The following is a 25,766-nucleotide window of genomic DNA, read 5'->3' as shown; positions in this document are numbered from 1 at the left end:
ACCTTTAAAATGATATTTCCAATATTTGCCATGTAATACAGCGCAAATTGATTGCTCATTTCAGCAGATACGCTGATGTAATTTTGACAGTTGTGATTCAGCTTCGGCGTTTGCTGGAGAAATGATCAAGTCATGTTTTTTTTGTGAAACGTAAGAGGATTTACGCATCTGCACACCTCCAGCTAGCTGCTGCCCTTTAGCAGTGATTTTAGACCAGCGTCTGATGGCCGAAATCCCTCAGCAGCTCAGAGCAATTGCAGCATCAATCTCCGATTGCTGTTAAAGACAAACCGCAGCCACGAGTTCTCAGTCTCAGCACGTGTTCAGCGGCGCGCTGGATAACACTCTGATGAAACCCGACATGGAAATGTCCCGGGTGACAGATGCATTAACGCCGTCGCCATGGGTGGCGTGCTTAATCAGTATGCCTCTTGTGCTGCTGCATTAGCAAACAAAAAGCTTTAACTGACAGCAAAGTGTGCCTCTTTAATATGTGTGTTTGTGAAGGTGGAGCACGCTTGAATGTGTTTATCATGAAGAGAAATTATTCCAAGCAAAGATTATGCAGGTGATACTCAATTGATATTCCTCCTCCTCGGTCCCCGAGACCCGCGGACTCAATCATGCTGCCTTGTGATTTATAGCTCTGGCCGACTTAAAAACAAAACTCCTCATTTCTGAAAATGGATTCATTTTAAGTTTTAAATATTAAAGAGAGGGTTCGCATAAAAATGAAAATTCTGTCATTATTTGCTCACCCTCATGTCACTTCAAATCTGTGGGATTTGTTTTTTCACTGTCTATTTATTTTACAAAAGAAACAACTTTCACATGATACAAACCCTTTTAGAAGAGTTTGAAATTATGGCAAGTAAAGGTTATTATCCATATATCCATAATAATATCCATAATATTTCAAATACTGTTATTTCATTATCATTGACATTTTACAGTTTTTATTAAAAGTTTGAAGCAGTTTACATTTTTTTTTTAGTAATTTTGTCTTTTTGTAGTTTTTGTTTTTGTTTTTTGTAGTACATGTCTACATTGTTTTTTTTTTGTCTTTTTCTTTCAGTTTATTTTAGTGCATTAAGTTCAACTAAATTAAAATGAAAAAGTGTTGCCTTTGCAAATAGCTAAATTAAAATATGTATATATTGTATTTTATTTCGAGTAACAATTTTGTTGTGGTTTTAAATTTAGTTTGTGTGTGTGTGTGTGTATATATATATATATATATAAGTAAGTCAATTAAAAATCATTAAAAAATTTTATCTGGTTAATTACATTATATGGTTATTAATTAATCTAATCAATTGCAAATAAAAATTGTATAGTATATGTTTATGATATATATGTCTAACCCTAACCTCTTTCAGTTTATTTTAGCATATTAAAGTTCAACTAAATTTAAATGAAAAATTTTGCCTTTGCAAATAGCAAAAATAAAAAGTTTTTTATATTTTATTTTATTCCAGTTAACATTGATTTTATTTTGAGTAACTTTTTAAAATTTAGTTTCATTTGTAGTTTAACTATTAGTTATTAGTTTAGTTTAACTATAATAATCCTGGTTGATACAAAATTGTATATAATTTTTAATATTTTAATATTTTATTTAACATATATATATATATATATATATATGCATGCATGATTGACCATTTCTGTTTGGCCAATCAAAAACAAGTATTCTAGCAAGCCATTTAATAAAAGACGATATTAGCAGAATATCCCAGGCTGTTTTTGTCACTATCCCACAACAAATGAATGCGCCACAGTGTTTTTAGTCCACTTGTGTAATCTTCCTCAGTTTTACACGTCTTAATTGCATTGCAGATCCACAAATGGTGTTTGGGAAACTTAATGGACTATCCAAGGTTAAGTTTCTCCGAAGCCTTGTAAAGTAATGCAACATTTCATTTAGCGCATTTAGGTATTTCTAGAACTGGCCGTGATATCTAATTTCATGTGAGTTCACTTTCATCCTGGTGTGAGATACATAATTTTCAGGAAGCCGTCCAGTGCTGCTGGATTCAGGGCTCGTAATGGAATTGGCAGGTTAAGCGGAGAGAGCTGCAGGTGAAATGAACAGCTCACAGGAAATAGGATCCATTAGCCCCCGGGGCGCATGACTGTAGCACAGATACTTCACTTCACACTTTAGTCCCTCACTTAGGGCTTAATTCATCTCCCCCACTGAACCTCCAGAGAGCGATTGGACTGCTAAACTCTCTCCTCGCAGAAAGAGGACAGGAGTAATGACAGGGGTCACCTTTATGAAACGCCAGATGTTCTCCTCTTGAACTTTTAAAGGATCTACATGAGAGATTTGCACTTCTTTTTGGCACATGTATATATATTATCCACTCAAACCAGTCTATATCTGTGTTGTCCATACAGTGGGACCCTCAAGGAAGCCCCCAGACCAGCTTGTCGGCTGCTTTGCTCCCCCACGGTGCCCCACATCCCGGCCAGACGCTCCATCGCTCCTCTGTTCCGGACACAGAGCCCTTCCACCTGAGCAAGCCGGACCCCTACGACCTCTATGAGAAGTCACGTGCCATTTATGAAAGCAGACGTAAGTCAGAGATTTTGGTCGCTTTCTAGTTATTTATAAATTACTTTATAAAATATTTCAGCTTAGATTTATATGTATGTGTGTATATATATATATATATATATATATATATATATATATATACATGCATACAGTATATATATTAGTGCTGGGAAATGATTAAAATATTTAATCACGATTAATCGCATGATTTTTCTTTTATATTAGCTGTCAGTCATGAAATGAGAGTCATAATGAAAATGGGTGTGAAAATACCCCCAAAAGATATTTTAAAATCATTATTGTGTTAAATAATAAAAAATATCAAGTAGATATTACTAAAAAAGTAACTTTAGAAAGAAATGTTTTATTTGATTCAACATCTTTTTTTTTTTACACATAAACGTTTAGGCTACAATGGCATAACAATCTATGGAGCATAAAAGAAGATTATTTGAGAAACGTCTCAGTATTTTTGTTTATACAGTGAAAGTCATTGGTAACCAAATTAGCTTGGTTACCAACATTCTTTTTCCTCTGCTTACCAACATTCTTCATTATTTTCTTTTATGTTCCATAAAAGAAAGCAAGTGATACAGGTTTGAAACGTCATGAGGGTGAGTAAATGATGACAGAATTTTTCTTTTTGGGTGAACTATTATTATTATTTTTTAAACAGCTTTATTATTTTTATATATATATATATTTTTTTTTAGTGAAGTGATACTCTAAATAAGAAACTAAAATTGCCAGCAGGTGGCGGTAAATGTCTTTATGAGTAAGTCATTGAGTCATTCATTCATTCGATTCATTCAAACTGCTGATTTATTCAAGAATCAAGTAAATGGCTCTCTTTATGAATGGGCCATTGAATCATTGGTTCACACAATTTGTTCAAAATGTGCATTCATTCAGAAACGAAACACCGCTTGCTCGGAGATGCACAACAGTTCAGGGGTGTATTCCAGAAAGCAGGTTATGTGACATGCCCGTGTATGTTTAAGGGTAAGCGGATAAACTCAGCTTTTGGTTCCAAAACCAGAGGTAAATTTTAGGGTGTGTAAGTAGCCATATTAACTTATTCTCTGAACGTAACCTGTTTCGGCGTAGGTTATGTTTCAGGGTTAGTTTACTTCAAGAGGTATCAGCGCATGCGTGACCTACTGACAAGACTCCAGTGGGTGTGACAGATTATTAAATATTATTGTACAATATTAAATATTATTGTATATTGTATTGCCATATATAATAGTTATATGTATAAATTATAAAACTCTATTATAACAAGGCAATGTTCATTACATTAAATTATATATATTTATTATATTATATTATCATCACACACATCATGGATCTGCATTTTCTATCATATATTTCTATAATAAAAATACATATCTGATATGACGACTTATATAATTAGCATCAAACTAACACAATAATTCTTATTCTCAAGCATTTAAAGATTAAACGAAAAAGAAATGAAAAATGATTGCACAACCTAAAATGTCGATATGCACTAAGTATGCAAATGTCCTGTGAGCAGAAGAAGAAGAAAGTAGTATTATTCCTCGCTCTGTTGAGTACTTTGATGTCATACAATGATCAATCAGCACAGCGCAAACAACCAACACCTGGTTATTTTTTTGGCAATTTACAAATCCTGTGCAGAACGTGTCACTTCCCACGTAAATGTATTAAAATAAACAAAAAAACAATACTGTAGTACTATTCTCACTAGTACTATTATCAATGGGTTCCCACAGTCATCGAAATTCTGAAAATAAAGCTGGAATTTTTTTTGGAAAATGGGAAAGACCTGGAAACTGATTCAATTATGTTAAAAATCTTAATCTTAAAAATCATTTTAAAAATCTTGGTTTGATTATGAAGTATTGTGTAATGAGTATAATTTTTTATTTCATCAGCTGGAAAGTGCTCTAGTGTAAATTATATTTGCTCACAAGCCCTACAGGGTCACCAAAAAATTGGCCAAACAGTTTCACAAAGCGAGTCTTTAGTGAAATGGTCTGAATAAAATATTTTTTTACAAAAGTAATCCAATTATCACAAACAACAACTATAGTAGTCATGGAAATAAATAAAAAGGAAATTAATATATTGTATTACAGTTTAAATAATATTTTTTCAAATTATATTAATCCCAATTGGAAAGCAAAATGTGCTTCATTTTCATGAAAATAATGTCACAACCAGAAAAAATAGGCCCCATTTTCTTCAGTCTAATAAAAATGTATTTATCACTTTAATTTTAATTTATTTAATAATTTATTTCTTTTTAGTTTGAGGAGAAATATGAGCCTCTACAATTCTTGACAGGTTTCTTGTGACTCCTCCACATATGAGCCTAAATAAAGCATAAAGCTACTTGATAGTACAAAGTCTTTTTGAATAAATTAATTGTTTGAAGCTCTCGTTTCTCATTCACACAGAGCCAGTCCCTCCTCGGACGCTGACAGACTCTACAGGCAAGTAGAGGAATGTGCTGCTTTCCTTTTCTTTATGTCACAGAGCACATGTGCTGTTAGTCATTTCAATAGCTAATTTATGTAACCCATGTGACTTCAGTTCTCTATATTTAGCTCTCTGTCTACCACTATACTCTTATTCTCCACTACATCAGAAGGTTCAGCACTCCAGTTTGTGAGGTGACCTACATAACGTGTGGCGTTCTCTGATCCTTCAGCTTGCGTTCAGGTTTAGGAACGGTTTGAAGAAGTTCTGCTCAAACATGATCAGTTTTTAATGTGTTGCTATGTGGTTGTTAGGTGGTTAAATATCCCTAACCAAGGAAGCAGCATGAATTAATCGCTCTTGAGTTTGCTGTGTGTGATCTAGACTGTGAATCTTGTTCCTCAGGTGTGGAATATCAGGAAGTGGAAGTGCACCTGCTGCGTGAGAAGACCGGCTTCGGCTTTAGGATTCTGGGTGGAGACGAGGCGGTGCAGGCTGTGAGTCCGGAGGCCCGAGACAAGGCTCGTATGGGGCAGGATAAACAGATACTGGTTCATATCTGTACAGCTCCACGAGCAGCAGATGGAAACATACCTGAAAAAAATCATTTCCTGCTTCCTTCAGCTACTTATACAACACTACCATAGCAAAGCCATGATTTGGGTTGGGCATGTACCGTGATTATATGGTATACGAGTATAGTGGTTATTAAAAATTTAGGAAATGATGATGAGTGACACAGACTGCCATTTAAAAGTTTGTCAGTAAGATTTTTTTATGTTTTTGAAATAAGTTTCTTATGATTACCAAAGCTACATTTATTTGATCAAAACACAGTGAAAAGTAATATTGGCAAACATTATTAGAATTTAAAACAACTGTTTGTGTTTTCATACATTTTATAATGCAATTTATTCCTGTGATGCAAAGCATCATTATTCCAGTAAATAATTATAATGTTTTTGTGAAAAGCATTGTTTTAAAATACATAATAAAAAGTATGTTTTTTAATTATTGTATAAATATATATGTTATGTACAGTGGGTACGGAAAGTATTCAGACCCCCTTAAATTTTTCACTCTTTGTTATATTGCAGCCATTTGCTAAAATCATTTAAGTTCATTTTTTTTCCTCATTGATGTACACACAGCACCCCATATTGACAGAAAAACACAGAATTGTTGACATTTTTGCAGATTTATTAAAAAAAGAGAAACTGAAATATCACATGGTCCTAAGTATTCAGACCCTTTGCTCAGTATTTAGTAGAAGCACCCTTTTGATCTAATACAGCCATGAGTCTTTTTGGGAAAGATGCAACAAGTTTTTCACACCTGGATTTGGGGATCCTCTGCCATTCCTCCTTGCAGATCCTCTCCAGTTCTGTCAGGTTGGATGGTAGCGTTGGTGGACAGCCATTTTAGGTCTCTCCAGAGATGCTCAATTGGGTTTAAGTCAGGGCTCTGGCTGGGCCATTCAAGAACAGTCACGGAGTTGTTGTGAAGCCACTCCTTCGTTATTTTAGCTGTGTGCTTAGGGTCATTGTCTTGTTGGAAGGCAAACCTTCGGCCCAGTCTGAGGTCCTGAGCACTCTGGAGAAGGTTTTCGTCCAGGATATCCCTGTACTTGGCCGCATTCATCTTTCCCTCGATTGCAACCAGTCGTCCTGTCCCTGCAGCTGAAAAACACCCCCACAGCATGATGCTGCCACCACCATGCTTCACTGTTGGGACTGTATTGGACAGGTGATGAGCAGTGCTTGGTCTCATCAGACCAGAGAATCTTATTCAGGTGTTTTTTAGCAAACTCCATGCAGGCTTTCATGTGTCTTGCACTGAGGAGAGGCTTCCGTCGGGCCGCTCTGCCATAAAGCCCCGACTGGTGGAGGGCTGCAGTGATGGTTGACTTTCTACAACTTTCTCCTGTCTCCCGACTGCATCTCTGGAGCTCAGCCACAGTGATCTTTGGGTTCTTCTTTACCTCTCTCACCAAGGCTCTTCTCCCCCGATAGCTCAGTTTGGCCGGACGGCCAGCTCTAGGAAGGGTTCTGGTCGTCCCAAACGTCTTCCATTTAAGGATTATGGAGGCCACTGTGCTCTTAGGAACCTTAAGTGCAGCAGAAATTGTTTTGTAATCTTGGCCAGATCTGTGCCTTGCCATAATTCTGTCTCTGAGCTCTTCAGGCAGTTCCTTTGACCTCATGATTCTCATTTGCTCTGACATGCACTGTGAGCTGTAAGGTCTTATATAGACAGGTGTGTGGCTTTCCTAATCAAGTCCAATCAGTATAATCAAACACAGCTGGACTCAAATGAAGGTGTAGAACCATCTCAAGGATGATCAGAAGAAATGGACAGCACCTGAGTTAAATATATGAGTGTCACAGCAAAGGGTCTGAATACTTAGGACCATGTGATATTTCAGTTTTTCTTTTTTAATAAATCTGCAAAAATGTCAACAATTCTGTGTTTTTCTGTCAATATGGGGTGCTGTGTGTACATTAATGAGGAAAAAAAATGAACTTAAATGATTTTAGCAAATGGCTGCAATATAACAAAGAGTGAAAAATTTAAGGGGGTCTGAATACTTTCCGTACCCACTGTATATAAGTGGAGGCTGTTTTTGCTCATATATCAGTCTGATTACACTACATAATTTTTTTAGATAAATTTGTGTCCATGAAGCTTCAAAATATATTTATTTTTTTAAAGTATACACTTTACTACATGATTATGTTCGTTTTATGTTTATTTATATATAATTTATATATAAATAAACATTTTATATATAATTTATAGGGTTAAATTTATAGCAAAATTAACTATATTGTGAGACGTTTCAATAAAATTAAAATTACTCTTACTGTGGTATTTTTTTATTATAATGCCCAGTCCAAATAGTATTTTTTTTTTTTTTTTCAAAAATTTGTTACTGAATTTTCCTTCATTTCTATTTTTTCATTTGCATTATAGTTTTATTTCAGTTCAGTGTAGTTTTCATCCCTTTCATTCCATCACAAACTGTTCCATCTGCCTGTAATGAGACACACAACACTGTGGTTGGTTGTTTTACATGTCAATCAAACAGCTGCTTTTTATTGGATTGCTGTTGTTGTTGTATATTTATTCATTTTATTTATTTTTATTTATTTATTTGAAAGAATACATTGCTAGTCTGAAGTCAGGGTTGAGAAATATTTAAAATATGTACAATTCCAGATAAAAGAATGTTTGCTTGCATTTTAGTTTTATTCTTTTGCACTTCATTTTTTAATTGTTTTAGGTTTTTTTTTTTTTTTTTACTGCTTATTTTCTTCTTCATAATAGTTATGGTTAACAGTAACAGTAACCTTGATCCATACCATGCTACTGTATATATCAAATAGACTATCAAATATTATCTGATACCATAAATATCTGCTTAATTTTACAGATTTTGTGCAGAGTTGTGTCTTTTAAAAGCCTCCAAACTGAATTGTCTTGGATTTTCTTGGATTTCAAATGACAGTGTATTTACAGTCGTCTTTTAGCTAGTTGTCTTTGGTAATTTGATTTAATTTCATAAATAAATACCTGCAGTTGAGCAACTTTCTGTCAGGCTAGATATGTATAATCCCATCAGCTTGTCAAGAATATTGCTGTTTGAACATGTAAGACCGGTGACAATATTATTATGAGACTGTGCACGTCGGTTCACATTAACACGATGGCTGATTTTTCCTCACAGATTGTGATCGGAGCAATCATAGAGAACAGCCCTGCGGAGCGCGACGGCAGACTGCGTCCGGGAGATGAGCTGGTCTCGGTTGACAGGATGCCCGTGGCGGGGAGACCACACCGCTACGTCATCGACCTCATGCACGCGGCGGCACGAAACGGACAGGTCACCCTGACCGTCAGGAGGAGAGTTCTGCTGCAGCAGGGTGAGCAAAACTCTCCTCAAACAAACCCTCCAGTGACAATTTGATCCTCAAAACTAGTCATTTACTGCACTGTCAAGGTTTATAAAACGGCAAATTCCATAATATAGGTATTTAGGAGGAGTAACAAGCAATTGTTTTTTTTAGTTTCTTTAACCCTATAAAGCCTACTGTATCATATTTCATATGAAAATGATCAATATGATAAAATCCTGTCTGATTTGTTAGTTTATACTTTTGTGGCAAGTAAAAGGCCTTTTATTGTAATTGTAAAAATGTCCACCTTCAGATCTCAGTACATGTTTTCTTGCTTGCTTGATTTTTAAAAAGTAAATGTAAGAATAACTTTCATGTTGTCATTAATATTTCAAGATTAACATTTACTCAACTTAAGCAATTCAGGTTTAATTGATTATGATTTTTCCACAATTGTTTTTAGAAAAATCATGTGCCAAATATGATATATCAAATCTCTTAATCAAATTTGTATTGCATTGTATTATAGGTTTTTGCATTATATGCAAAACTAAACAATTAAATATCTTACTAAGAAGTTTTTGGGAGCTATAGAGTGAAAACTGATATTTATATGCATTTTAATGTAGTCTATACTGTTAAAAATATATTTACATCAGAATTTAATCTGATTTTTGGCCATATAAATATCAGCGACTGCACCAAATTGCATATTTTTGATCGATTTGGGCCTCTGAGTAAAACAGGTGTTTTTTCCTCCACTATTAAAGCCTGATGTATTAAATATGACACAAAACATGAAACACATATGTAGACTTTTTAGATAAAAAAAAAAGGTTTAAAAAAATGCTCCATAAAATAACAACAAAAAAACAGATTTTTCTGACTATTATTTCATATGCCTGGAATTACATTATCAAGAAGTCAGAGCACAGTAATTGGTGGCAATTATCTCTGGAGTCACACTGCTGTGGTTCTGTGTTTGCATTGATTGAGGTTGTGTTTGCTGCCACCTGCAGGCCAGCCATGTGAGGAAAACGGTGCAGCGGCCAATCAAAACAGTTCTCCCCGGGGTCATGCTGTGTGCCCGGTCAACTTGCCCCCCACCACTGATGTAGTTATCCACCGTAAGGAAAGTGAAGGCTTTGGCTTCGTCATCATCAGCTCCCTCAATCGTCCAGAGACCACAAACACAATAAGTAAGTCCTCCTTTCACACAGCTGTTTATCTGATGCTCTGGTGAACGCTAATGCATTCTTTTACACATGGCGACATGTTTATTAAGACAGACTCCTTAGAGTAAAGTTCAGTTTGTAGTGCAGATGTATTGAAAATATTGCATCAGGCCCATCATGTGTCCAAGAATACAGTCCACAAAGTTAAAGTGAAGAAGCTGATTCATCTTATCCACATTTGGGTAAATCTCACAAAACCTGTAAAAATAAATAAATAAATATCAATAAAAAAAAAACTATCTCAGCCCAAAATTTACAAAAAAGTGCATACCTATTGCAGTTCCATTAGAGATTATTGAGAATACTTTTTATAGTCATTTATATAATTTATAAATAAATACTTCTCAAATACTATTATTATAATATTTATTATTAGTATTATATAGTAATGAAGCCTATTTTAGTACCACTGAGTTTAATAATTGAGAATATTTTAATAGTATATACATTATACATATAAATATATATATATATATATATATATATATATATATATATATATATATATATATGATTATGGTTACGTTAATGATAAATGTTTTTGTCTTTATTACAACAAAATGAAGCCTATATTAATACCATTAATAATACTATTGAGAATATTTATAATAGTAATGTAAATAAATTATAAACATCAAATAAATGTATGATAACAATGTTAATAAAAACATTTACCTTATATTCATTTATTATTATTATTATTATTATATTTGTAGTAATTATTGGGGGGATTACAAAAGTAAAATGTATTAAAATAATAACAATTCAAATGGAAAATATGCTCAGTTGTGATGAAAATATCACAATGTACAAATAATGAACAGTACTAAAACAGACTTTATTTTCTTTATGGAAAATATTATTTCTATTTTTATGTTTTTTATATTGGAGGGACATATTACATTTCTTATTATATATATTTTTAAAAACTACAATATGACCAAAATATTTTACATGAAATTCTCACAATATTTACATTCATATGTTTTGTAGCTGTGCCACATAAGATCGGCCGCATCATCGAGGGCAGTCCGGCTGATCGCTGTGGGAAGCTGAAGGTTGGTGATCGTATTATGGCTGTCAACTGTCAGTCTATCATCAACATGCCTCACGCTGACATTGTCAAGCTGATCAAAGACGCTGGACTCACTGTCACCTTGCACATCATCCCTGAAGAAGGTATGATCAGAATATGTTACAACAAAGAAAGATTTCTGTCTTCTTCCTTTGTAAACACAACCGTTTTTGCCCTAGACGTAAACGGTGCTCATTCGGCCCCAACATCAGAGAAGCAGAGTCCCATGGTGGCCCAGAAGCACAGCCCTCAGACTCAGTCCAGCCCAGCAGCCCAGCAGAGCCCGACCATGGCTCATCCCAGCCCACCAGCCCCCCACCCCAGCCCAGCCACCACGCAGCCCAGCCCCCTGCTGATGGAGCTGGGCCCTGGAGCTCCGCACAGCAGCCCACCAGTGACTCAAAGCAGTCTGCCTGTGAGTCAGGCCGGCCTGGAGGCCATGCAGTCGGGCTCAGCGGTGACTCAGGCTGCTGCTGCTGTGGATCCGGGCATACCGGGAGTTCAGCCCACCTCCATCGGATCAGTGCCAGTCCCACCACAGCTGTACCTTCATGACACCAGGTACTGTTTGCCCAGATTCATTCTTTCTTTCTTTCTTTCTTTCTTTCTTTCTTTCTTTCTATCTATCTATCTATCTATTGTACTATCGTACTATCGTTCTATCTATCGATCTATCATTCTATTGTTCTATCTATCGTTCTATTGTACTATTGTACTATCATTCTATTTATCGATCTATTGTTCTATCATTCTATTGTTCTATCTATCGTTCTATCTATCTATCGTTCGATCTATCGTTCTTTTGTACTATCGTTCTATCATTCTTGTTCTATCTATCGTTCTATCTATCTATCGTTCTATCATTCTATCTATCAAGCTATCGTTCTATCTATCTATCGTTCTATCTATCTATCAATCTATCTATCTATTGTACTATCGTTCTATCATTCTATTGATCTATCGTTCTATCTATCTATCATTCTATCGTTCTATCTATCGATCTATTGTTCTATCTATCGTTCTATCTATCTATCATTCTATCGTTCTATCTATCGATCTATTGTTCTATCTATCGTTCTATCTATCTATCAATCTATCTATCTATTGTACTATCGTTCTATCATTCTATTGATCTATCGTTCTATCTATCTATCAGTCTAACGTTCTATCTAACGATCTATTGTTCTATCTATCGTTCTATCTATCTATCATTCTATCGTTCTATCTATCGATCTATTGTTCTATCTATCGTTCTATCTATCGAGCTATCCTTCTATCATTCTATCTATCTAGCGATCTATCGTTCTATCTATCTATCTGCCTATCTGTTATCAATCAATCTATCTATCTATTAGGGCTGCCCTCGACTAAGGATTTTTCTGGTTGACTAGTAGTCGTTCATTTGAAGCATCAGTAGACTAATCACACGTTTATAAATAAACCATTTAAATCATTAACATGAGCATTTAATTGCCTACATTGCCTAATAAGCACTCAAGCACACGCATAAAGCTTGCCACAGTGCACAGCAGAAGTAATGAGTATGAATGTGTCAGGGAAAAACAGTAAGGAGGCTGCATTAACATTTTAATAATGTATTGATAAACTAGTGCTTTCTTTTTTTTCGGCTTAAGTCAAGAGATGAAGTCGGCGACACTGACTCGTCATCTTCACAGTAGTGGACGCGCCTGTATGCATGTTTCATATGGATTACATAATCTGAGAACATTAGTTTTCCATTTGAAATGGTTCATTTGAAAGTAGACATTTCACTCTCTATAAATATAATTTTAATGTCTGTAAGGCAAAGATAGATATGGAGTTTCGCGCTCGAGTTCACAGACCAAGACGGCAGAACGCGCATCATGTTTGCTTTCATTATTTTACAAAAGCGCATTTTGTTGTTATTGTGAATGCACACAAATAAATGTAGAGTCTTTACAGATTTGAGAGATGTACTCTTATTTGTATGATCAAGAATGAGGGAGTATTTTAAAGGGGTCATCGGAAGCAAAATTCACTTTGAATGTAAATGTGTGTTGGAAGTGTGTGTGTAGACATCCATCCTATAATGATAAAAATCCACCCAGTGTTTTTTAAATCCCTATTTTAAAATCCCCTTTCTCAAATCAGGCTGTTCTGAGATTCCTGTCAGAATGACGTAGTTCTGCACAGGCCACTCCCACGATAGTTGATTGACAAGACCGTCTTACCTTAGACCCGCCCTGCGTGAACTGAGAGCTGTCCGCTATTGTGTCGACTGTGGTGCAGGGGAAGACAAGATGTCTCCGATTAAGCGTTTGAGGCGTTTTGTTGTTGGATGTAATAATGAACATAGCAGTCGTCATTCACTCCCAACATCTGAGCCGCTGAAGACGCAGAGGATTAACGTTACTTTTGTTTTTGAAAGGAATGCGATGATCCCCGATCTGCCTAAATGTGTCTATGTTCGTTCGAATCATTCGTGATCCAGCCTCACCTACAGAAGAAGTGAATATAAGGGTTTTTTTATGAATTTGTGCAAATCTCCTTTCCTAATAATGTACTAGTTAGCCAGTTTCGCGGCTGAAGTTCACAGTACTGCTCGTCACTTCACGGAAGAGAGCGGCGGGGTCAGCAGAGCTCATTAGCATTTAAAGCAACATGGACTAAAAAACAGAAATTTTAACCAAAGTATGTTATAGACTTTTAATTAAGACCCTAAAGAATCATATCAACTTGTGCAAAATGGGCATCTGACGACCCCTTTAAGAGCAAGTGACCGCTCCGGCGCCTCCATCTGTCCTGCAGTGAGCTACTGTTCAGCTTCACACTCCGCACAGACACTATAGCGCACATTTCTCTAGGTTAACATTAGATTGAGCGGCCATGTAAAGTTCCTAACACTTCATATTTCAGATGATAAGTCATATTTGAGGTCGATGAATGATAGGCAAGCATTTGGATGTCCTGCCTGAGTACTGTATTACCACATAGACCGGGCGTTAACGATCTGTCCGCCACAGACTGCGTGACTTCACCTGTGGATTATTTATTTTTCTGCAACTAAGCAACTAATAAAATTTTTGTCGATCAAGCCTCTTTTGGTTGACTAACGATTAGTCGACTATTAGGGGGCAGCCTTAATAGTCTTATCTATGTATCTATCCATCTATCCATAATCCATCCATCCATCTTTCTGTCGTTCTGTTGTTCTATCGTTTATTCTGTCGTTTTTGCATAACATTATTTTTTATTACAATTAAGCATTTTGTTCATATTGCATTTTATGCATTATAGCATTTTTTTTATCACCATTAAGCACATTTTACCCAAAATAATCATTACTGTATTTAGTTTTTTATTGTAATTTTGAAAATATTAGCTCTACTGAAAATTATCATGTATTACAATAAAAGTTACTGCAATACAATGATTACAAAAATAAAATAAAATAAGCATACTGTCATGAGGTATATGTAGTTTACAACTCAAATAATATCTAATTTTGTTTTTCATTATAGTAATGACTAATTCTTTTTTTTGTGGGGGGTAGAAATCTTGCTTAATTGTCATTAATGTCAAGGCAAGTCCTTTTACACTGATATATAAAAAAAAAATGTATGTGGAATATATATTATAAATGAATCAAGTATATTTATAATTCATTAAAATTATTTAATTTATTTCATAATTATTTTAATTATTAAATTAAAATACTATAATAAATTGTAAAATATAATTTCAGATTTTTCCTTTTGACGTTTGAGTTGAAATCTGAGACGGGATTGTTCTTGACATTCTTCGTGACCCATCCAAATCCCTTTATTTTTTCCCTGTGATGTTCAATGTGTCCACGTCTGTTTAAAGGCTTCTCTCAGGTAGTCTTTGGGCTCAACCAAACTGCCTTGGGCAGTCTCACATCATGCTTCGAGCATCTGCTGTCTTTCTCTCGCACTAGCCCGAGTAACATCACTTAACACTTCATGATAAATTATTTACCTCCTCAATAATACATGCTTCTCCTCTCAGGCAGGGTTTGCACATTTTTTTCCCAGGGTTGGCTGAAGAATGCTCTGATTTATGCATCGTGAAAGATGGGAACTGAGACTTGATAAATATGGCCCATGAGCAAAGCCCTGGTCACATGGTCAGAAAGGGAAAAAAAGGTCACTGTAAGACATTAAGCAAACAAATAGTTGTTTTTATTGTGCATTGGACGTAATAGTATTTAAACCAACATTCACAGAGAGTTTAGGTAGTTTAAACTTTAATTTTGGGGGAAATGTGTAGATGAAGTTAATCAGCCTGTTGACTTGTGGGACAGGATTGCTTAATTTGACCTTGTTGGTGTCTACAGGTCGGAGGTTAAAGCCAGGCAGGATGTTAAACCAGATATCTGCCAAGCTGCATATACAGACTACAGACAGCCTCCGGTGGACTACAGACATCCTCCTGTAGCAGACTACAGACAGCCGCCCACCATGGAGTACAGACACCCACCTGCTCTCATAGACTACAGACAGCACTCCATCGCCGATTATAGACCACAGGTCTAACTGCACATTTTATTACACTAAAATATTACTTGACATCCAGAATATGATACAATTACAGTATAATGCAGCTGGAAAATCAATAAAATCACCATTAGAAGTGTCATGTTTTTCCTGTATAGTGAAATCGCCTGTTATAGCACAATTTGTTTTTGTATATAAAATATAGAGCATTTGTATTTGTCCTGTACACTGAATAAAAAAAAAGAACAAAAAAAGTAAATAAATAAATAACACATTAAAATGCAGTTTGATCTCGTCAACATACATTTCTTGTGATATTTGGTGTTAAGTACATGAATATAAATGAATATTAAATATTAAAAGTAAATTTAAATTGAAGATAAAAGTAAAATGTGGGGGTTGTCTTGAAAAGCAGCGTGCCACACTTCAATATTTTTATTTATTTAAATTTTTATTTATTTTTCCAGGACTATGACTATTTCACTGTGGAACTGGAAAAAAGTGTGAAGGGATTTGGCTTTAGTATCCGCGGAGGACGGGAATACAAGATGGACCTGTTTGTGCTGAGACTGGCTGAGGATGGCCCTGCAATCCGCAACGGCAGAATGAGAGTGAGAAAACTCTTCAGACTGTTAGATAATTGCACTTTTACAAATGAGTCTCGCACTCAAACTGTTCAAATCTATTTTGAAAGTCTCACACTGTGAAAAAATGAAATTTTTTATGTGGAAGTACATTTGACTTGCAGCATATACAGTTCAACAATTCAAAAGTTTGGGGTCAGTATAGGGGTGGGCGATATGCCGGAAGACACAATTAACTGGTTAATGTGTCAACTGAGAGATTTTTGACTATTGTCTCTATTATCTATTATCGTCTCTGGTTACACACTCATGTGACATTGTTGTGCTACGTGGTCAAGAAAACTTAATGTTTGCACACGTTTTTAAGCATTGCAGTTTAAAAACAAGTGATCTTAAGCCACTGAAATGCAATCAGCATCAAAAGAGAACTCATTTTGCTATATCTGCACGTTGTCTGAGAGACTGTCTCTGAGTGCTGTACGTGAAGACGGTGCTCAAAGAGCATGGTTATATTTCCTGCGTTATAGGCCTTGAACGGTTAAATACACACACTTGTATGTGTAAAAATGCCATCTCTGCAAGTATCCTCGTAATTTAGGTCTTAAGTGAAAGCAAACAGCGGAGAAAGAGAACACATGTGTAACAGTATATTGGATCTGGGCAGCTCTTAAAGTGACAGCAGTTTAATATTCCTGCTGTCTGTCATTCATGTTGAACAACAAAACAGAGACATAATGTTACATTTTTCATTGAAGAATCCTGAAATATTAAGCAACTGTTTTCAAAATTAAGCATATTAGAATTTCTGAAGGATCACGTGACACTGAAGACTGCAGTAATGATGGAAATTCAGCTTTGCATCACAGTAATAAATTACATTTTAAAATATATTACAATAGAAAACGGTTACTTAGAATTCTAATAATATTTCACAATATTTCAGAATTTTTTATCAAATGCTGCCATGGTGAGTAAACCTTTGAAAAGTTGTGTCTTTTGTATTTATTACTTGACTCTAATTGGTCAATTATCATAAAATATAAAGCCTCGAGGGTGATACAACATCCAGATGTAAAATATTCCCCTAATTCCTCATGTTCGCAGGTTGGAGATCAGATTATTGAAATTAATGGTGAGAGTACGAGAGACATGAGTCACACTCGTGCCATCGAGCTCATCAAGGCCGGCGGTCGTCGAGTACGCCTGCTGTTGAAAAGGGGCACGGGACAGGTGCCGGAATATGGTGGGTACCGCAACACACAATGCCAAGAAAACACCATTTTAATCTTTTCAAATTTGTTCAGTTTAAAAGAAATGTAGGTTTTTGCAGCCATTAGCAACTTTTCAGATGAACATAGAATTGATAATCGTCTTTTAAAACTAAAAACCTGCTGATTTGGGTTGAAGTAATGGAGCGAATGCTCATAAATGTGCTTATCGGAGTGCACCGGGGAACAATAGCTCAAACGGGATACGGTGGTCTTGACAGTTTGTTTGTGCTGAAAGCTTTCTGTTAAAAGCTTAAAAGCCTTTGATGACTCACTATATCAATTAAACCTTTCAGTGAACTCTCATTTAGTGGCGAAACGTCTAGTAGCCTGTAACTAGCGTTCTCTTAACTCCTCTCCTCTATCAGCTGCTCTGTTTTTTTTCTAACTCTAATCTGCAATGCAATAGTTCAGTCTTTTACTTCCTGTCCTGTAGGAATGGTACCTACCAACCTTACCATGTGCATGAAAAGCGACACTCTAGCCTCACCCTATTTCTTCATAATGGGACACTCTAAAGACACGGTTCGTGGCATTCTGCATGCCTCTCTGCTTATTTCTTTATGTCTGTAGATTTCTCTCTGCTTTTGTTTCGATTTGCATTGGTACACTAGCATACGTCGCATGTCTCTGTATCTTTTAAATGTGTTTGGTTGCACAGTGTATTTGTGTGTAGTTTTGTGTCAGTGTGTGCATGTGCTCAAGACAGTGTTGGGAAGCCACACTGAGACTGATGGAAGCAATAACGTGGTTAAAACAAAAATCAAGCTACCTGTTACTAACAAAATGTAGCTAACTACATTGAATTTTCTTAATTAATGACTAGAAATGACCAGAGTATTTATCTGATGAAAGCAATGCAGGATCTCAATCGATGCTTCACTTAGCCCCGCCTTAACATTGTGAATTACCAATCATACTTCAGCAATTGTTGCCATAAGTTTGTGATGTTTTCTAGGGAAATTGTCTGGAGGCTCTGTGTGTTGAGTATTAAATGCAATTTTATGGAAATTATCCAAAAATATGCTAAAAAATAAGGGGGTGGAAATTAGCAAAGGGTCAGTTCGGGTGCGGGCATTCAATTTGAACAGATAAATTTACATTAATTACAGTTAATACAACTAGAAGCACTGGAACATTTTATAAATATATATTCAGATTTCTTTTAATTATTTTTAAAGAGAGAGACTTAAAGTAGAAATGTTCAGATTTACATTTATAGATATATATACATATAATTGTATATATAATTATTTTCACAAATACATTTACAGATTCTACTTTTATATTTAGGATCTATAAATATATTGTCAAATTCTATATGATTATTTTAATTACTTCATATAATTATTTCCTGTTTGGCCCTCCAAATGCATATATGTTTATTATTTAAATATATTTTATTATATCAAGTATATTTTTACGTAATATCAATTATATATGTAATATAATTTGCATAATACATGTATTATTGTATAATATATATATACAGTATATATACAATGTACATTCATACAAGTATAAACAGTCAAATAATTTGTGAAATACTGTCTTCATTACTATCGAAAATGGCACAAAGTGACTAATTTAATTTATAAATAATTTTTAAGTAGTTCATATTCAGATTTCATATAATTATTTTTTTCCTGTTTGGCCCTTCATATATCATATTTATATTTTAAAATGTTCAGTTTATATTTTTACATTTATACATTAAGATTTGTGTTTATAGATTTGTGTCTAAAGTATATATTCATATTTATAAATGTTTAGATTACATTTATAGATACACATACTTATAATTATGCTTATTTATATAGACAATTATAACTTTGTTTTGGATTTATAAATATATTTTAGATTCCATATATTATATAATTACTATTTTTATTATTTTAATTACTTAATATAATTATTTCCTTTCGTATATATATATATATATATATATAAGTATATATTTATGTGTGTGTGTGTGTGTGTGTGTGTGTGTGTGTGTGTATTTATTAATTATATAAATGTTTATTATAGAAAGTATATATTTTTCATGATATCAATTTTAGGTATATAAATCTAGAAAGTCAAAAAACATAGTAATACTTTGTGAAATACTGTATTCATTGCTATGTAAAATAGCATAAAATGACCCATAGTTCATGTACATAAACCGATTCACTAAAATGAATCAGACTTCCTGAAATAACAGATGACGAAGAGTAGAGTTACCTTTTACCCTAAAATAACTTGTTACTGAAAATGCTACTAAAAAGTTCATTGCTCCCCAACACTGTATGATTGTGTTGTGTCCACTGGCAGTAACCTTGTTGTGCAGTTGGGTGTAACGGGTGATTCACAGGTTCTTTGTGTTTCCTGGTAGACAGTGCCGCCTCCCGGAGTGCTGTCTCTCCAGCCGCCCCTGCCTTGTCGGAAGTAGTCTCACCCCCCTAGCGTGACACTCGCCCTTCGCCATCACCTGTCATCTCATCCAGCCTCAAACCCTGGACTTTCAGTGGCATTCTGTGACAGTCTGGACCAATCACAGCGCCCCTGGTGGTCAGTTTTGTGGGGCTTCGCCTGCAGAACGAAGGGTGGCAGGTCCACCTGTAAGAGCTGTGCTTTGAACAGCCTAAAAAACGGAGGAGATGGATCATAAAAGTCGAAATTATTAAGAACAGATGGAGACACATAAACCTCAAATGGATTGTCGCATCCAACTTGTTTTTCATATAGTCTCTGATCCAAGTTTGTTTTTCGTTTTTCCGGACGATCCAGATGAACGGCAGCCAAAGACGCGTGGCCCGCCCTCTCGCTGTTTAATTCTGGATCCAGAGCGGAAACTTCTCGCAGGGGAACGAGCCGAACTTTCAACGCCTCGTTCTTCCGTCCTGTGGACCCGAGCTCTCTTTATTTGTTTATCATGTAGAGGTTGTTTATTTTTTGTATAATTTCAAGATGTTCATACCAAACCCCTAGTGATATCGGGGGTCAAATATCGCAAATATATGTGTAGCATGAAAAGAGATTTCTGAAGAAACACACAAACTTCTGAGTTGAGAACTTCAACGTTTCAGTATTGCGTTTCGTTATATGTCTGATGGGAAAAAGTCACCATAGACATTGTGAAACACTGACAGTAAATATAAAGGGAGACCGCCATGATGGAGATACAAGGGTATCACGCAGACCCATTCGGCCTGAATTATGGGAGGTAAATGCATATCAATCGCCAAATCTGCCGCATGGACGTATCTCTTTAGATCCCAAGATGATATGTTACATTAGTATGGTTTAGTTGATAAATTCCACACCCAGCCAAACGTTTGGTTACATCGCGAACTGAACCGAAGAAGGACAGTGGATGTTTTTCGAAGCCTCAGTGTGTCATTGGCTCTGTACTGTGCACCACCACTGTGGATTTGGGGTGCCATCTTACACCTCACACCTCACAAGCTTCATTCCTATGTCTCTGATGGCTCCGTAGTTCAAGAAAGCTAATTAGCGGAGCTAATTAAAAAAAGATGGTTTTTTAGGACAGTTTGGTCTGAGACCAGGAGACATGTAGTCTTTCACCGTGTCCTAACCAAGTGCAACATGACAAATTTGCCTGTTAGCTCTGAACGTGAAAACGCTGCATGATGCAACAAAATCACATCCACTCTTATTTGATATGTAATACACAGCAACATGTGTTTTGGACCAATAAGACAATGGTGGGTGGAGCTACACAGATACATTTGGAATTTGGACCGTTCCTTTAACTATGGGCAGGGCTACATACAGATACATTTAGGAGCTGGACCAATACTACAAATATGGGCGGGGCTACATAAAGATAAAATTGGGATTTGGACTGATACTATAAATAGGGGCGGGGCTACATACAGATATAATTGGGATTTGGACCGATACTACAAATATGGGCGGGAGTATACATACAGATAAATTTGGGATTTGGACCGATACTATAAATATGGCCGGGGCTACATACAGATAAATTTGAGATTTAGACCAGTACAATAACTATGCATTATATAGTTACAAGATGCATAATATTTTGGTATATCGGTTATCGGCCGATATTGCTGTTGGTCAGTATTGGTTATGTAAGTTTGCATTTTAATTGTGATATTTAAAATGCTCATTTCCTCTGTTTTTATATTTAGATTACATTTGCAGTCTTCTAAAAATTCAAATTTAATAACACTGTTAAATGTAATCTTTAGCAAATCTCACAATGAATATTAATTTTTCATACTGTACATTATAATGTACTGATGCCCAGATTCACTTGTAACATTTAAAATTATAGTTTTTTTAGTGTTTTATTCATATTTATCTAGAAAAAATGGTATGGAATTTTAATATTGACCATTTATCGGTTATCGCCCATAACATGAAAACAATTATTGGCGTATCAGTCAGAACTTAATATCGTGGTCACTTTGCTTATCATTTCATCATGTCACGCTTGGTTAAGACACGGTTAAGGTTCAACTGGGAGCAAAGACGAGGAAAAATGATGTTTTTAAATGATGGGGGCATGATCAGGGTCTCTCTAGCATGAATGGGTGGGACCCAGTTGTATGGGGCAGAGTGCCTTACTGGCAGGACAAAGAGCAGTATGAAATATGCATTTTACATAAAAAATAGAAATATCTTAAGAGCTGAGCTTTTGTTTTCACCTTTGATTCAACGGTGACAAACATTGCCAATTTTTTTCTGATGTTGTGAAAATGTTTCGTTAGTTAAAACTGTATAAAGATCAAAACTTCTGATCTGGCACATGTGGACAGCGGTAGGAGAAAATATATCAAGATTTTGTGTTTGTTACGGCAAACAATGTTTTATCCGAACCTGTCATTCTGACCTTTTCATTAGATGGAAGAGACAGTGTTAATGTGTTTCATACGGTGATAGTGATCAACAGAAACATTTACAGTGATTAAATCTCACAGTGTGGTGGGAGGGTTTGATGCCATGCAGTGTTTTGCCTCTTTTTGTATTCATTTAATTGTGAAATTGTCTTATGCTGCTCTGCACCTGCCATTCTGATCACAGGCTGATAACTGTGCCAATTCAATTGTTCTTGAGGTATGTGGAATGTAATTCCAGAGCGGTTTTGTGAACCACAGAATATCCTGAAACTGCGTAGGGAGCTGCATTGAAAAAGTTGCATATCAATAGAAGCTTATCACATTCCTTCTTCTTAACACTGCAAAAAAAATATATATATTGTCTTGTTTTCCTGTAAAAATTAAACATTCTTAAAACAAGGTACATTTTTTGGAAAAGCAATTAAATAGATTTGAGAAGTATTTTACATTTAAATAAATGTAGTTGCTTTGTTAATTACCAAAATGTATTGTTTAAAACTTAGTTAAACTGAAATATTTTAATTAAATATTCAAATTAAAGTTTACTTTTGACAGAATTATAATTATTTTTACTATTAATTTTAAATGAATTTACTTCATTTCACAATCATTCCTAATTCAAAATATGTACACCATTTTGAGATTCTTAAATCCAATTTATTGGAAATTTTTAATTAGGCGGAGAAATAAGAAAGAAACTGAAGAATTTATTTTAAACATCATTTTTCTTGTTTTAAGCATAAACCATAATTATGCTTTAAATAAGAAAAAGAAAAAAAAAAGTTTGCTGATGGTGTAAGAAGAATAAACCCAATTTGATATATATTATCAAGTAAATTTATCTTGTTTTAAGGATGTTTAGATATTTTTGCTCAAAAACTAGAAATCATTTTTTTTTTTTTTTGCAGTTGAAACAAGATAGTGTATATTAGTAACGTGTGCCACAATAAAACGCTCCCTGTTCATATCTCCCTGATGGTTTTGTAGCTAGCACATAATATTTGTAGTCTCCATTGATTGCCATCATTGGGTGCAGTGTGCTAGATTAAACTGCTGTTTACATGGAGAGACAGACAGCGAAAAACGGTGAAGGAAAATGTGGATGCATTTATTGCACAGCTCATAGCTTTTACTGTTTGAAGCTGTATCCTGCCTGCTGTGAAAATAAGACAAAGGAAAAAAAACAAAACATTTTATATTATTGAGGAAAATATTGAATCTGTTAAAGATGGCACGTGCTGGGGCCCATTCAGATCAATATTACTGTCTAGTGTTAGATGTGTATTTACCTTGTACAGCTGTACTCCTATAAATATGGTTTAATGTATTATTGATAGTTTCAAAGACTAAGTGATCAAATATTTTTATGAAATGCAACAGTACGGATATAATAAATTTTGCTAAAATCTTGTTTACCTGTATGATATTCTGATATACTGTTAAATAAACTCTTGACAAGGTCTAAAGTTCATTTTATAGCCCTCATTATACTCATGTCTGGTTCTCAGTGTATGACCATTTATTCATTGTGATAGATAGATAGATAGATAGATAGATAGATAGATAGATAGATAGATATTATTGTCATGTTGGGGCAAGTCACACAAAAAGGTATAGAGCTGTTTAATACATTTTTTAGTCTTTTATTTCTTTTATTTGAAGCTGAAACAGATTAAAGTATGTACTGTGAATATTTACTGGAATGAAATGTGACAACTTGCCCCAGTGTCCTCATCATGTTGTCCTCCAGACCACCAGAAGGCGCATTGTATTACATTCAATATGTGAATAACATTCGATGAAGAGGCTAAAAAGAATATTCTTTATGGAATATTCGAAATCAAACAAACCCTAAACTACATAATAATGTCTGAAAAGCATAGAAACCTTCCTCCCTGGATGGTGAAATCTGAAGTTCAAAGCAAAGACAATGAAGCTGTGAAGAAGAAAACGCGTGGTGAAACTACAAAAAGGATAGCGAAGAAGCGACTCGAAAGGTAGAAACTCCTTTAAGAACTATCATTTATTAATAATGTTAACGTATTGGATGTTTTTATGAGAGAAAAGAACAAAAACAAATTTATACCCAACAATGTCGTTCTCAGTGTCGTCAAGTATTGGATGAACGAGAGGGAGCTCGTGGAAACAGCGCTCAGCCATTTGAAGGAGGATAAAGTAAATGGATTTCCATTATCATAAATCACTTGTCGTCTTTTTAAACTGTTATTAATGCCACGTGATACAGACTTATTTTTATTTCTCTCATGAATCGCAGGCATGTGCTAAAGATGCAACGCAAGCCCCAGAGGAGGTCAGGATCATTCCGGAGACAGATGAAGACATGTCAGACTCAGATGTGCAGGACAGGACATATGTTTCAAACATTACAGAGCAAGAGACTGTGCCGTATGGAAACTGCTTGGAAGAAAGTACCAGCACAAAACCAGACTGCCATCTGAAACCGCCTTCTGATGGTTCAGGAGCTTCTGAGAAGCCTTATGTGGATGATGATGCTCTTGAACTTGTTCGAGAGATTTTTTTCACATAATTGCAAACCTTAAGTCACAAAGTTTTTACAGTGCTCGCAAACATCATTTTACCAAATATTTACAGAGATGCCTCATCATTTAGTCATCATCGCTGCAAACCTGCCTGTTTTTTATTTTCTTCTGTGGAGCACAAAAGGAGATGTTTTGAAGAATGTCCTGCCTGCTGTTTTCCATGCAGTTACAGTGAATGCTAGAGGTCTGCAGCTTTCAACCTTCAAAAACGACCAAAAAAGTGGCCTAATGAGTTGGCCACTCTTTAAGATTTTTCTTCTTTTTGAAGTTTGACAACTTCATAATGAATTATAATGACCTAGGGACTATTATTGTCTGGACCATGATATTATTCAAAATTTCTCTCGTGTTCCCTAGAACAAAGAAAGTAATTTGGGTTTGGGACGACGTGAGGATAAGTTGTTTTTGTTCTTTTTACTTTAGTTTCTTTTTCTGAAAAGCTGCTTTTCTTCAGGGAATGAAAATCTAGTTGTGATTTGTATAGCCTTTTTTGATCAGGTTGATGCCTGAACAAAGATGATTTCTGATTTGTTTTCTAAACCAGCTGCTCTAGTAATTGTCATTTGCAAACTTGCACTTTCTTAAGTCCTTTGAGTAAGAAGGCATCAACAAAGAACAAATGAGAATGTTCAGTGGCATAAGAATAGATTGTATATTTATTCATTTTAATTAAAAAAGTGATTGGTACTTCAAGATGCATATAATGTAAGAGTTTACAGTGATTACAAACTGTCAAATATGGAGT

General features: G+C 35.2%; 2 protein-coding genes across 2 annotated transcripts in view; both read left to right on the top strand.

Moving 5' to 3' along the window:
* magi2b (membrane associated guanylate kinase, WW and PDZ domain containing 2b) overlaps positions 1–23,920 on the top strand; it is a 119,014-nt gene extending 95,094 nt beyond the window's left edge. The window contains 12 exon segments of the mRNA XM_058767392.1: positions 2,404–2,581; positions 5,011–5,046; positions 5,438–5,529; positions 8,760–8,955; positions 9,948–10,127; positions 11,157–11,342; positions 11,418–11,799; positions 15,578–15,770; positions 16,205–16,348; positions 17,426–17,564; positions 18,026–18,114; positions 19,968–23,920. Of these exon segments, the coding sequence (XP_058623375.1) occupies positions 2,404–2,581; positions 5,011–5,046; positions 5,438–5,529; positions 8,760–8,955; positions 9,948–10,127; positions 11,157–11,342; positions 11,418–11,799; positions 15,578–15,770; positions 16,205–16,348; positions 17,426–17,564; positions 18,026–18,114; positions 19,968–20,039 (1,887 nt within the window). The 3' untranslated portion in view covers positions 20,040–23,920.
* A 321-nt stretch (positions 23,921–24,241) lies between these two features.
* Positions 24,242–25,764, top strand: si:ch211-127m7.2 (uncharacterized). The gene is made up of 3 exons (XM_058767075.1): positions 24,242–24,457; positions 24,566–24,635; positions 24,736–25,764. Exons 1-3 carry the CDS (start codon positions 24,327–24,329, stop codon positions 25,006–25,008), a joined length of 474 nt encoding a protein of 157 aa, XP_058623058.1. The 5' UTR covers positions 24,242–24,326; the 3' UTR covers positions 25,009–25,764.
* The last annotated feature ends 2 nt before the right edge of the window (positions 25,765–25,766 follow it).

This window comes from Onychostoma macrolepis, chromosome 25 (genome assembly GCF_012432095.1).
Source record: "Onychostoma macrolepis isolate SWU-2019 chromosome 25, ASM1243209v1, whole genome shotgun sequence".
NCBI classification, from domain to species: Eukaryota; Metazoa; Chordata; class Actinopteri; order Cypriniformes; family Cyprinidae; genus Onychostoma; species Onychostoma macrolepis.
This window is presented reverse-complemented; position numbering and strand designations above follow the sequence as displayed.